The following is a 13,886-nucleotide window of genomic DNA, read 5'->3' on the forward strand; positions in this document are numbered from 1 at the left end:
TGAAATTGGCTGGCTATGTAGATTTTATTGAGAATGGGCCTTCTATATGGCTTTCCTCCAGAGTACTCTGCATGGCTTGTAGTGATTGGATTGGAATACTGGACACACACTGCCTCCCGGTAACATTTTCCATGGTGTTTTCATAAGCTTGTGGATGCCTGGTTTCAACATGCTTTTTCAAACCTACTGCAGAGTAACCAGGCATAGCATCCACACTAGAAACATAGGTACATGCAGCTTTTTCAGGATTTTTCAAAGAGAGAAATTCCTTGATACCCTCCTGTGACATTAAGAGCAACCCAAAAGCAGAGGGCAACGGATACCCTGATATCTGGTAATGAACTGCAGCTGGCTTACCCAACTCAAGTGTATCCCAATTCTTTAATGTCGTGAAATGTATCTGATAAGTGTCATGCATGGTGTCAATGAAAAGCTCATGACTCACTCGTTATTACTATCATCACATAATGTAGGTGAAAGCCACAGATGCAAAGTTAAGGATGTAAACTGAAATAATACATTCTAAAAATGTGTTTGCCAGCCCACCAGTAGTTCTTTCACCCCAGACAAAGGAATGTGGTTTTTCCACCTGGGAGGTACTGCCAAAGTACTTTAAAAGATGATGAGAATGTATTTACATATACTGTAAACAGACCCATCCAGCTACAGTGGGGTGGAGACAAACCTCACGCTATCACGGTTGGGGGGAGGAGAGTGACAAGTACATGTTTAATGTTCATGCAATTACACCAGAGGCAGAAACGATATAATTTGCATTTTAGGAGACAAATCCAGCAGGAGAGAGAAGTTTGGTCTGGGTTTTACTTTTCAGAAAATATATTGCAAAGCTTTACTGGTGTATAAAGACACGGGGCTAAACCTCAAGTGATAAGCAGTTGAATCCACTGACTGCATGCAATACTATTATACTATAAAAGTGTATAGAGTGAGGTCTTTCTGAAAGGTAATGGCAGACTGGGGATTAATATCATTGTGAAATGTATGCGTTAAAGCTATAGGAGGAAATATGAATACATAATGATATTATGCTTTAAAGTCTGTGACCAAACAGGCTCCCTCCCAGACAGGGGAGAAGGTAGATATTTACCTGTCTCCTATGTAAATGAAACATGGTGGAATCAAAACAATGGAAGCCCCATTTACTTGCAGGAGGATGAAAGCCCACAGGAAGGGAAAAACAGCATGGGGTCACCCTGCCTCTTGAAAGAAAGTGACTCAACTTTGGAAGATATAAAAAAAGACAGAAACCATCTTTAGCATTCTTCTCTAAGTAGGCACAAGGGAACAGAGCTCTAGCAAGCTGAGAAAGACGGGTTCTTCCACCAAGGGGGGTTTGAAATCTCTGGAAACCAAATATAGGTGAAAAACTTGCTTAGGCAAAGATCTTTCATATAGGAAGACAAGAGAAACCAGCCTGTTGTACTTCTGTGGAAGGTCCTGACTGAGGGACAGTCAGCCATGGATGGGAAGAAGGAAGATTGGTGAGAGAGACAATCTTGAACAAAGCCTGTACCTTGCTAGATTAAGTTTTAGACTTTTAGCTGAGTTTCCACTTTTTTTCCCCTTGTAACATTTTCTAATTTTATCTCTTATACTTGAATTCACTTAAAATCCTATCTTCTTTTGTTAATTAACATGTTTTATTATTAATATAAACTAACTTAGTGATGTGTTTAAAGGAAAGGGTGTATTTACCTCAGTTAAGTTAATAAGATGTGATATGATTTTGTGTCCTTCAAGGAACAAACCAACCTTATTATCTTTCTGAACTGTCCAGGAGAGGGCTGGACGTTAAAGTGCACAGTTTTGGGAAAATTCGGGACTGGGAGTGTGTTGGGGTCACCTCCAATCAGTAACCACAGCTGGTAGAGACCAGGGAGCATGACTGGTATATTACTGGCAGGTTGCTGGGGTCAAAGTTGCTGGGTCAGAGTCACAATTATACAGAGACAGGGTGTGACCTGCATACTTCTTGCTGACTGTGAACATCTGAGGCAGGGAATTACAGTAGCAAAGCATTTGAGGCACCCAGGGTTACAGGGAAGGCAGTGACTCATCCCCTCACTGGTCTGGATTGCACCCCTGAACTGCGTAACACCTCCTCTGTCTCCTTTTCCTACTTTTCCTTCCTGCAGAAATTCAGAACTCTCTTTCACACAAGCTGAGACTGGTTTTGAACACTATCTTACAGGTAGGTAACAGGAAAGGTGCATTTCCTTGGCAACTGGTTGTATAGTTAGGCATCTTTCTGAGATTTCATCCGTTTTTGGGAGTAACTCTCCATGTGATTCTGGATGGTGTCCAAGAGTCTGGATTCATGTACAGGATGAATCTGATTTGGCACATCCCTAGTTCCCATTGGCTGCTATGAAAAGCAAGTATTAACTTTGATAGCCTTTGATTTACTCCTTCCTAAACCAGCTCAGAGTAAACAAGGTGTAGATAATAGAGCAGTCGGATAGTAACCTTGTTGGCAGGCCTAATCAACAAATGACACGGGGAAAGAGAAAAATCAGGACAATTTCTGCCTGTATCTAACAATCCTCAATGACAAATGCCCTCCTATTCCCCCAGATGCATTTTACTTATTTGGGGTCAGTTGGCTGGGATCTGAGGGCCTAATTCTGCTCTCATTTACATCATGGTGTGAAAATCTGGAGTAACTTCAGTGAAGTCAGTAGTTACCAGAGTAAGTAAAGGCAAGATTTGACCCTGAGAGCTCAGAGATGATTTAAGATTCAACTGAGCGAGTCTCTTTCATTCATCTCACCTTTCCCCCTCTTCCCTGTACATCTCTTTCCTCCTTCCTTCCTCTATTTATTTTTATTTCCCAATATAATAATCATAGGCAATAGCCATGTAGGAAGAGATGCATGAAATACCATAGATACCCCATGGTGCGCAGTGCAGTAATGCATTCCAGAAGAGGAGACATGCTGGGTAGCATGTTCGGTTGGAGGGCTGGCACTGGCATAGCTAAAGCAACCTCTATATTGCTTTAGTATTTGATTTGCAGTCAGATGTTGTTAAGAAAGTACTGTGGCATGCCAATTCTATGATTTAAGATGTGCATGTTCTCTTGAGCCAAGTGTTCAATTTGACAGACCATCCCTTCGCTTGAGTGACATAATCACTGCTTCTAAAACTCAGATAGTGGCAGTAGTTATTGTCTCTGTAATCATAAAGCTTCCTGGGTACACTAGTAGACAGTCTCATATATTAATCCATATCTTCCCCTTGCCTCCCTCCCACACAAGTCTGGCATCAAGCAGCTTTTCTTGACTGTATTATATAAAGGCTCAAGAAGGACTGAAAGGGCAAAACACTTCAGGCAACCTTACTGAATTGTTTCTGCATTATCTGCTCTGTCCATGACCTTCATTGTCTCTCATATTTGGGGCGTCCATCCAGGCTTTTGAATGGCAGTTTTACAGGATGCCAATTTCTATAAGTAACAAGTACTAGTGAGAATAAGGATGGGTATCAAGCCACCAATACAGGAGTGTCTATGGAAATGAGAGGATGGAACATTAGTGTGGGATTAACTATGGTCGTGGATGTATTAAGCCGGTGAGCATGCCCAGATGTTTCCTGGGACTTGAACACCCAGGAGGAACGGGATGCTTCTGCAGTTACAAATATGCCATGCTTTCTTTCCAACTAACCTGACTCCCAAATGCTTATTAGACAATACAGTATGTTAATTTTCATAAACAGAACAAGAATTATATGTCAGGCCCTTGTTGCTGGTACATGCCAGCGGTCACTGTCTCTGTCTCTGTGTCCTTTCTAAAATGCCTGATCCTGGAGTCCTTTTGTGCAAGGGACACAGAGTCAGTCCATAACTGAAGAGTCACACAGCAAGAGATGACAATGGACCGTGGGGACTTGCAGAGGGAAGGGCCAAGGTTAAAAATAAAGAATATGTGAGTAGCTTTATGTCGTGTTACCTTGAAATTATTTCTGTATATGATATGTGTATATATATGTGTGTGTATGTGTATAGGGGCGAGCTCATGAGTTAAGATGGAGTATTACTAAAGCTTGTAGTCTCCACATTCCATACTTCCAAAAATTAGTATAGGCAACTATTGCCCTATAGATCTCTAGGGGGCTGTATTTGGCTCAATGGCTGCAGTCTGCTCATCCCTTACTAGTAAAATGTGTGATGAGGCCTTATCTCCTAGAAAAGAGATTTATTCAGTGTAGTGTTGCTAATGATTTTATTGTGAGTCATATGTTTTGTGTTTTTTTTCTTAAAGCTCTTGATCCTGGAGTCCCGAGATTATGAAATAATCTCAGATTTCATTATAGAAATATAGTTTCTAGCCCTCCATGGTTGCCGAGAAAAGTTCGAAAATGTGACCTGAGTGCACCTTAAAGGCTCCAAAACCAGAAAGCAAAGAAGAAAATGGAAATGTATAATTTTTAAGTCAATGTCAAAATTTTCTGGAGCCTGACTCATAATATTTGAACACTTGAGGTTGACAACACAACAGATCACTTATTAAAGGTGAAATAACTCCCTGTGACTTGGCCCCCTGATTGATATGGATTAGAGGGTTTGTAGGAGAAACAAGAATAAGCAGGAGGTTTCTGCCTGACAGTTCATCCTTTCCAGGAAAGTTTTTGGAGGCTGGATTTTTCAGATGGGAAACCCTCTTTAACTGAGAGCAACACAGCTGGGTTTCCTGTCACCAGATATGAGAAACGTGGGTAGGATTCCAGAGTTGTGCACAGCTATAAATAGTGCACTTATGATGCTCTCTCTCTCTTTTGTCAGTCACATCCAGAAATAATGATGTCTGTCAGAGTATATATTAAAGATAAGAGGATGAAAGGTGGCTTGATTCAACTAAAGCATGCTAGGTGCAACCCAATTAATACCAAGTTAGTGCATTGCATCCTTTTGCTTCTTCACTCTGCTTTGCTCTGGCTTCATTAAAAAAAAAATGTAGGACCAGATTCGCTGCTACATCCCAACTATGCCGAGACCTAGGGGACAGTGATAAATAACCACCTGGTGCTGCTTGTTGTTTCCTGAGTCAAGCCTGCCCAAACCATGAGGATCAGACTGAGGGGAGTTCTGTTCTGTCAGGTCCTCTTCCTTGTCATGTCCTCAACACATCCACTTCTTTCCCTGTGTTGGGATATCTGGCTTTGGGTCTGGCTCTCCTCTAGTAACTTTTTGGTTACCACTGACCTAAGCAGGAATCATGGAATTGGGGAACAAGGGGAAAAGATTTTGATTGTAATTGAAAAAGATGTTTGTTGAAAAACATTTTAGTTATCCCTGACAACAGGAATGGAAATGGAGACCAAGAACTTGAGAATCAAATGCATTTCTTTCATGCATAAGCCTTATGGAAAAACCTGGAGAATTCAAATGAGATGATAAATTTTGTTTGGTTTTTTTGGACCATCCTTCATAAATCAATAGAGAACTGTATCCCTCCCCTAGAATTGTGCACCAAGAGCAAAAAGCAGGGGCCAGCTTTAACTGATACCGTGCTGTCCCCTCCCCTCCCAGTATGCGGCCTCCCATCAGTTTTATCTGTCCCCCTCTGCCTCTGAAGTTTTAATTTTGTCAGCTGGCATGAAAGGGAGTAGAGGGTCCTGAAAGGGGCTGTAGCAGGACTCATGACATCTCATGTTGTTTCTCTGGGCTTTAAGGAAAAAAGAGACCTCCCATTATTATGCCTGATGACAGAAATAATGAAACCCCTATTGTATTTAAATACATGTCTGTTCCAGAGATGGATTATCCCTCATAGGAGGCAGATTGGCCGAGAGGAATGAGGAACCGGGTAGGGAGTCAGAATTTCTACTTCTGGCCGTGCTGCCGACTCCCTCTGTGGCCTGGGGCGAGTCACTTCTCTCTCTCTGTGCCTCCTCTGACAAATAGGGAGAATGGCATTGACATGCCTGCCACAAAGGGACTTGCTGTGAGGATTCCTTAGCTGTTGCCACAGAAGTGCGCCATATTTTATTGTTTTCTTCCCCGCCCAGTGCCACACTGGCTGACCCAATGTATGTCAATGATAGAAAGTAGTTTGCGCCTCTAAGGGTGCATGATCTCACTGGTGAAGAACTCACCTGGGGTGTCTTTCCCTTTCACCCGTGCAGGGGTCTGTTGTTTCATTCTGCGGGTTAGAGAGCCTGGAAACAGAAAGAGGAGGAGGGAGGGAGATTTAAATAGTCAGAAAGAAGCAGAACCAAAGTGGTTGCGGGAGGTGAGGGGCATCAGCACAGGGGCTTACTCTTGAAAGCCTGACTGGATGGGCAGCTTGGTTCCAGTGTAATGGGGGCTTAGTAGTAATAAGAAGCAAGATCTAACTTACCTCCTTCACAGCTGTCAGCCGAAACCTAAATGAGTATCTCTGAGCACAAACGGATTTGCTGACTCTGCAGATTTGGGAATCCCATAGCGAAGGGGGATGAGGGAGAACCGAGGAGGCAGCAACGAAGAGGTGAGGGGCAAATTATCATAAGTTCCACTGTTTTTATTCCCCCTCATTTCCTCCCCCGCACGTTTCCCGCCCCCATCCCTCCCAATTCCCCCTTGAATGCACACAGTTTTCAAAGCACATGTGGAAAAGAGAAGCAAGAAAAATCCCCCTCTGCCTGTGCTTCAAATAAATAAATAAAATAAAATCCCAGGTAGTGAGGAGGCTGCTATTAACATGCTCTTGACAGGCACGAGACTGCTGGGCTGAGGGAAGTCTGACTGAAGGGTTAGGCTGGGGGAGGGGGGCTTCTCTTTTCCTTTCAGCTCTCTGCAAGTGGTGGGTTGCCCCCCTCCCCCCCCAATAATAAGGACAGCATCAGAAGCAACATGCAGTGGCTAAGGGATGGCTCAGGAATGGTGAGTTCAGGTAGCTATGTCTTTCTTTTTTCCTCCTATTGCAGTATTTGGAAGGGGAAATAAGCCTCAGTCCTTTCTCCAGATTCCTTCTTTAACTCTCTGTCCTTGAAAATCATTGATCATGCTGTAGCCATTTTAGGGACCCTGCATTACAAAACTGCTGAGCCAAAGAAAAGATTAAAAGAAAGAAAATGACGTGGCAGAGATTTGGCAGGCTGGGGGAGGCTTTCTGGAGGGGTGCGTGTGTGTGAGGAATATCATTTTCCAGGGGTAGCGTGCTGTGTGTCGGGTGAAACCGCTGGGTGAAAGGAATCACGGAGGGAGATAAGAGAACTGGAAATGGGGGTGTTGGTTGTCAACAACATTGTTGCAAGTGGAACTGATCCGCTGTGTCTCTTCCGTGGCAGATGAGTTGGGGTGTGTGTGTTTTATTTGTTACTAAGCTGTCGCGTTCCTGCTGTCACTTGGATCTGGACTGTAAAACACCCATCTTAAAAGCGGAGGCTTCAGGAAAGCACTTTAAATGATGACAGCCAATTTACAGCTGTTCTTGCTGCTCGTGACTGGAGTGCAGCTTTGTGTTGATTTTTGTTGCTGTTGCGGTTGGGGAAGCCAGGGAAATTCCCCCACCTCAGGCAGGGCTATCTGTTCAATAACTTCTGGACTGAGAGACACAGTTCCCCCTTCCTTCCCTGGATCTCTCTCTCCTATAGAACTGCCTGTGCTTTGTAATATTATTTGCCTGAGCCCTTTCTTGATACACTAGGCTTTTTAATTTCAGTACAATTTCCCACGGTTGCTAACACCGCTGCATCTCCATTGAGGGTAGCAAATAGGGGAACCGTAGTGTAGACCGGGTCTGAGCAGGTTTAGCCAACATAGTGCTTACAGCACAGCGGGTCTCCTGGGAGCTCAGTCTACGTTTTGGCTACCACTGGTGGAGCTGAACTGATCTTAGCAGTGGTGGGGAACGTTTCAGAAGAAGGCCTAGTATAGAAACAGCTGTAGGTTACCCACTGATCCCAGTCCATAGCTTTGAGACCTTTCGTGCAGGTTCCTCCTCCATCTTCCATCCCCTCTGAGAAATTTTACACAAATTTGAGCTCTAGAGGTTTACACTGCTTAAAGACTCTGAGCCCATGATTTAAGCCGAGTGTAGGGGTGTGGGCAGCTGCCCTTATGTCAGACACCATGGTATTTAGTATTTAATGTTTGTCTAGCACCCATGACCGATTCAGGATTTTGTTTTTTCTTTTAAAAATATCCAGACTTTTAATTTCTTTCCCTCTCCCACCCCCCCACCCCCAATCCCATCCACCCAAGTGTAATTCTCCAATAATGACATTCTCCCTGCTCCAACTGGTGTCTAAGCAACCGAAGTCACCCCACATGAATTTGCCTATTTACATTTTCAGAGATTATCAAGTTGAAAGAGAGCAGAGGAGAAAGGCCCAATGGCTTTTTTCTCTTTTATTTTACCTCATAGGCAACTACTGTGCTGTGATGGATATGTGTGTGTGCGGGGACTGGGGGAACTTTTCTAATTGCTACCGTCAAGATGAGGTGCTTTCATTCCCTTTTATCAGTTGATCTTTCTATTTGTCATCAGGAAGTGACACTTTATTTTTCACTGGTCACTCAAAGCCTCTTTCCCTACAACCCCTGTTTTAAAATCCAAATATGGAAACTGCTAAAGAGCCTATAATATTTTTGTAAACACGGTCTGGGAGATTCTTTTGAAAGTGAAAGTTTAGGCAGATGACCGATTCTGAAACAGATTTGATCCAGGAATGACCGAATACCTCTAATTCCTGCTGGGCGGGGGACAGGAAATGAATCCCAGTGCCATGATTTCTGTAGCTTTTTCAAAGGGTTAACAATCACAAGAGTACTGAAATTATTCTATCTATCATTTGCAAAATGGAACAGGCAATTGATAAATACAAATAAGATTAGCACAGGAGATATTTATGAGCCGTAATGCCGCAGCATGGTGTGAAGGGATTTACATGGTTTAAGCGATTTAAGAGGTGCCAGTCTTCTCTCAATGTTGAATCAAAGCTCCAGCATTTTGGTAGGGGGCGCTATGATGCTGCAGGTGCTGTCTCTTGGCTGAGCTGTGAAGCTGAGTTCCTGATCACGTGGGCATTAACAACTCTGCACACTACTCCCAAGACAAGGAGTATTAACCCAGATGTCCGGGCCAAATTCCAATCCAAATAGTTATATTTCATCCTACTATTCCTCCCATGGTTCCCATTGGGTAAGTTACTTTTTACTTTCTCTCTTTAAACTGTTGGGTCATGTTGCTGTGCTCTGTTGAACAGTTGACATATTCCACCCCAGATGTAGCTGCCCTTCAGTGGAGGCTGAAGTGATCGGAATATATGTAGTCTAGAAAACATCAGCAGAAAAGCAGTGCAGAAATGTAAAATGGTCTTATAACTATTACTTCTGGAGTGAGGTTCACTATTGCACTCACAGATGCTAGGCTGCCATAGCCTATGGTATGATAGAAAACCTTAACCTCTCATCCCAATGAAATTAGACCTGTTCTCATGAGCATCCATCAAGCCATCCACAACAGTTCTCACTTGTATAGATTTCATTGTTTTATGAATACTGATGAAAAGAAATCAAGAAAAATATGTATCTGTTACAGCCATTGGGCCAGATTCTGCTCAGTTGCATTGTGTAAAACTGAAATAACGTCATTTATTTATAACATGATACATAAACGCTGCTTTTTACTGTTCTCATCACTAGATCAAGACAAGGAGTTACACGCTTTCTTTTTCAATGCTAGTCACATATCAGAGACACAGATCCATATATTTTACAGTTGGTCACAACTTTTATTCTGGTGGTAGGCTGTTTTTCATTTCTAAACCTGCCACTTAAACCTTGCTATTATTCTGTCATATTAAGTTGCTGGGTTTCTGCCTGTGCTGCTTTCTATTTTTTAAACAATTAATCTTTTGCCAATTACACTCGCTTCCTGTGAGGGTATTTTACACGGTTCCTTGGTAGTGAGTAGGTTGCTAAACTCTGAGAGTATCTGTTTCTAACCCTGCAAGCTGAAACTAACTGACATTGCTAGTGATAAGAATAAATATACACAGTCGATCAGCAATGCAGGTAAGATGATTGTCCGGGTAGGAGTTTCCTCACTCAGAATAGTGATCCATCATGAAAATCAAATGAGCCATTTTAAAGTCATCCACATGATATGATATTTTCTGAAATGCCCCCAAAGTGGATTAAAGAAGTATGTGTTTTTTTCAAGCATTATCTGTATTTATTAAAGAAAATAGAAGCTTGCATCTGTAATATATCTTTGTTTCCTCTTTGAGTCTCATTCTGGGCTCAATCCTGTGCCCATGGAAGGCAATGCCAAGGTTGCCATTGGCTTTACCAGGTTCAGAGTCAGGCCCCTTTAAAGCCGATTATCACAGCAAACCTTATTTTGTGTATTTTTTTTTTTAAATCAGTTGTTGATTTTACACATAATCATTTTTAAAAAAAATCCAAACTCTTGCAAATCAAAGTGGATAAAAATGTGACCTGAAATTAAACAAAAATTAATTACACGAATACAAATGCAAAAGCTAGTGGAGAGGCCGCGAGAAGCGCAAATCACCAGCTGAACTCCCGCATAATCTTATCTAACTTGTTTTTCCCCAGTTATCGGTATGTAAATCAAACGGTCCTCCAGGTAGCACAGCTGACTCACACGCCAGCATTTGAATGGGTTCAATGTCAGAGAAAACTGGCTGAGAATCTGGACAATTTTCTTTTTTTAAAAGCTAAAGATCAACTCAGAAGATAAAAACCTCCCAATGCCCATGTGTAGGAGGACAATAGGATTCGTTTGAAGAGGCACTGAGCCCCTCAGCTCGCACTGAGATTAAAGGGAGCTGAGCGCACTCAGCGGCTTGCAGACTCTGGCCCATTGTGATAATATGCACAAAGAGAATTGCGCTGTCCTGCACAGTGGATTGGGGCACTCCGAGAAGGAGAACGCTGCACCCTAACCCAGAGTTTTCATCACTGCTGTATGCTGCACCCTAACCGAGAAGGGCCCTTTCTCCAGAAAGAGAATGGTTATTTCAAGACTATTCCCATTCATCTTGGACTCTGTTGTCACAGAAGACTGACACTTGGGTCAAATGTGCACTGGTTTTCTGTGCTGTTGATTAGAAATTCCTGAAGGATTAAGCTTGTTTCATAGTGGAATTTTCCCCACACATTATTTATTTACTGAGCATATGTTGGACCATGATGATTTTCCCTCCATACCCATATCCTATACCCTTAAGACAGTTTGGATGTTTCAACGTTAGTCTCCCACTGGTTTTATTCTTATATGAGTGCATAGTAAACACATGGGATAATAAATAGTTGATAATGTAATAAATAATAATCCTGGCATGGGATGAAGGTTGGTCCTGTGACTAAATCATAGGACAGAATCAGGAGACCTGGGTTTTATTCCCATCTGTGTCATAAAGTTGCCATGTGAACTTGGGCAAATCACAATCACTTCACCTCTCTGTCAATTCTCACATCTGTAAAATAGACATAATAATAACTTCCTTACCTCACCAGGGTGATGTGTTGATTCTGTTATTAATATTTGAAAGACACTTTGAGATCCTTGGATGGAAGGTGCCAGAGAAATACAAAGTATTATTTGTATAATATCAAGCAATATGCACCCATTGTGAAACCAAAAGCACCAAGTGGTTGGTCTGTCTGCCTGTCCGTCCATCTGATGTCCATCACTGTAGTATTTGAGCATAGCAGTTGTCTTACTTTGCACTGACATTATATTTACTAAGAATTGATTTGTTTGAATGTAGGGATGCTTAAAAAAAGACTTCTTGAGAAATCTCTGAAATGTTTCACGTTCACATTCTCATCTATTTATGACATTAGCTTCTTCAGCTCCAAATTGTTGCTTTGGTGATCTTCCAGCCTGGCTGTTAGTTTGAACATGACTAATTCTTCCAGTGACTAAGCTGTTAGATAACAAAAAATCATCAAATTGTCTCAGCCTCCAGTAGTTTCCATTGTTATGAAAAGACATCTTGTCTAAAACAAAACAACACAAAAAACAAAACACCTGGCTATTATGTAATGTAGATAACCAATGGAAGGTGCATAGTATTAGAGAATGACCTAAATTGCAAATTTTGGTTCCAGATTATGAAATCCCTAAAATGTGAACATGTTCAGATCCTGGTATCTGACTTGGCCTATTATAGAGAGAGGGGCCAGATGCAAATTCCAGATCCTGGTTCATGCCCCAGTTCAGCAAAGCACCTAAGTATGTGCTTAAATCCCATTGACCTCAATTAAACATAACACATGCTTAAGTTTAAGCACATGCTCAAGTGCTTTGCTGAAATGAGGCCTCAGATTTTGAACTCCCTCTTCCTCTCCCACAAAATTCAGGACTCAAGCTTCAGACATGTAATGTATATTATATCTAAACTAAATATTACGCTAGGAGAATAGTAAGGTTGCACAGTTAAGAACTCAGAACTCTGGAAATGCCAAAGCTGAGGTTGCATGCATAGTTTAGCTCCACCCCATTTGTGCGTATGCATTACCATACACCTTTCATTATGTAGTCGCATACTGTTTTTCAAAGAATCCAACATAATATCAGAGATTTTTTTTCTGCAACCATAGACACGTGTTGCATCTTCTGCATCTGTATACTGGTCCACATCTGCCAGATAGACATAGTGACTTTCAGGCACTTTCTGATAACTCTTGTCATCTCCATGCCTGCCAAAATTTCCCAGTTTACTGTTGCCTCTTTCGTGTCATAAAAATGTCACCTTTGGACTTTGAAGTCTTGTGTGACTGATGAGGGAGGTAATCTTCTGGGATGAGGAGGGTAATCTTTGTTGTAGGTGGACTATTGTACTGCATTATATGGAGGACCAAATCCTGCACAGATTTTACATGGTGCATCCCCACCCCTGTCAGTGGGAGTGTGCGTGGTGGTGTCAGCCAGTGTGGAACATGGAATGAATCTCCTCTGATTTTAAAAAATAAATTGATGTAAACTTCAAAAAATGCAGATAACATTCTCACAGATAAAAATATGACAATAAATCCATACATCCAGTGCTATCCAGTTGGAATTGCTATTTTTTCCTGGCATACTGGTGTCATCTCTTTCATTGAATAGGTGCCAGATCACTGGGAGTTCACTGGGCTCTTCTTTCATCTGTGAGTAGATACTCATGTTCTGAGAGGTGCTTCTAATACCCTGGGTTAATTTATATGAGATACACAAGGTCAGTGTATATTCTAACAAGATGATGTTCATCCAGTACCCACTGTTCATCTTGATGAGGGAAAATCAGGGCCAAATATAACCGACAGCTTCTGTAAGGGGCAGGAGAAAAACAAGCAGCTGGGGAAAAGGAAAAACCAACAACTGATTTTTAACCAGTCCTTGTTCTTTGCATGTGGTCTAATGGCTAGAACAAGGAACTGGGAGTTAGGACCATTGGTTCTATTCCCACCTCTGCCACTGACCTGCTTTGTGACCCTGAGCTAGTTGTGGAATTCTCCCTGTGCTCCACTTTCCTCATGGATAAAAAGGACGTGTTAATATTTCTTTTAACAAGGCAGTTTGCTTCTTTAAGGGCCAGGGGGCATGTGGCCAGCCTGCCCCGTTCTGAGACAGAGCCCTTTTTAGAACAGGTGTTTGGGCCGAGGAGAGGGGATTATTAGACCCTGCTGGGAAGGGGTCAGATGATTCCTAGAAAGGGCTAAAGAGCTCGGCGGAAGGGAGGAGCTGGGGGAAGAAAGCAGGTGGGAGAGATGCAAGGGGAAGGGCTCCTGCAAATAGCTTTGGGTTGGTGTTCCTTTGTGAGTGCTACATATAAAGAATTAAACTGTGCCCTGAAGGAAGGGCCTGGACAGACTTTTGGCATGGTGTTAGTCCTTCCTGGGCTGGGGAGACAGAGGCTAGCAG

The 13,886-nt window shown here is 42.3% G+C and overlaps 1 protein-coding gene and 1 long non-coding RNA gene across 8 annotated transcripts in view; one reads left to right on the forward strand and one right to left on the reverse strand.

Moving 5' to 3' along the window:
- The window catches only part of LOC125642494 (uncharacterized), a 28,654-nt gene extending 22,205 nt beyond the window's left edge, over window positions 1-6,449 (reverse strand). The window contains exons 1-2 of the long non-coding RNA XR_007358426.2: window positions 6,363-6,449; window positions 6,118-6,180 (exon numbers count right to left, since the gene is read on the reverse strand). This is a non-coding gene — a long non-coding RNA (uncharacterized LOC125642494). The remainder of the gene's footprint in view (window positions 1-6,117; window positions 6,181-6,362) is intronic.
- Window positions 1-13,886, forward strand: part of ARHGEF9 (Cdc42 guanine nucleotide exchange factor 9) — a 259,935-nt gene that overhangs the window by 77,871 nt on the left and 168,178 nt on the right. Inside the window, exon 1 of one of the 7 annotated variants that reach the window (XM_048863969.2) lies at window positions 6,779-6,886. The exons of 5 other annotated variants lie outside the window; for them this stretch is intronic. In XM_048863969.2, coding sequence (XP_048719926.2) covers window positions 6,857-6,886 — 30 coding nt within the window. In that variant the 5' untranslated portion in view covers window positions 6,779-6,856. Of the gene's footprint in view, window positions 1-6,778; window positions 6,887-9,000; window positions 9,150-13,886 lie in introns of those variants that run through there. One more of the 7 variants, XM_048863968.2, reaches the window with a different exon arrangement.

This window comes from Caretta caretta, chromosome 9 (assembly GCF_965140235.1).
Source record: "Caretta caretta isolate rCarCar2 chromosome 9, rCarCar1.hap1, whole genome shotgun sequence".
Taxonomy (NCBI): domain Eukaryota; kingdom Metazoa; phylum Chordata; order Testudines; family Cheloniidae; genus Caretta; species Caretta caretta.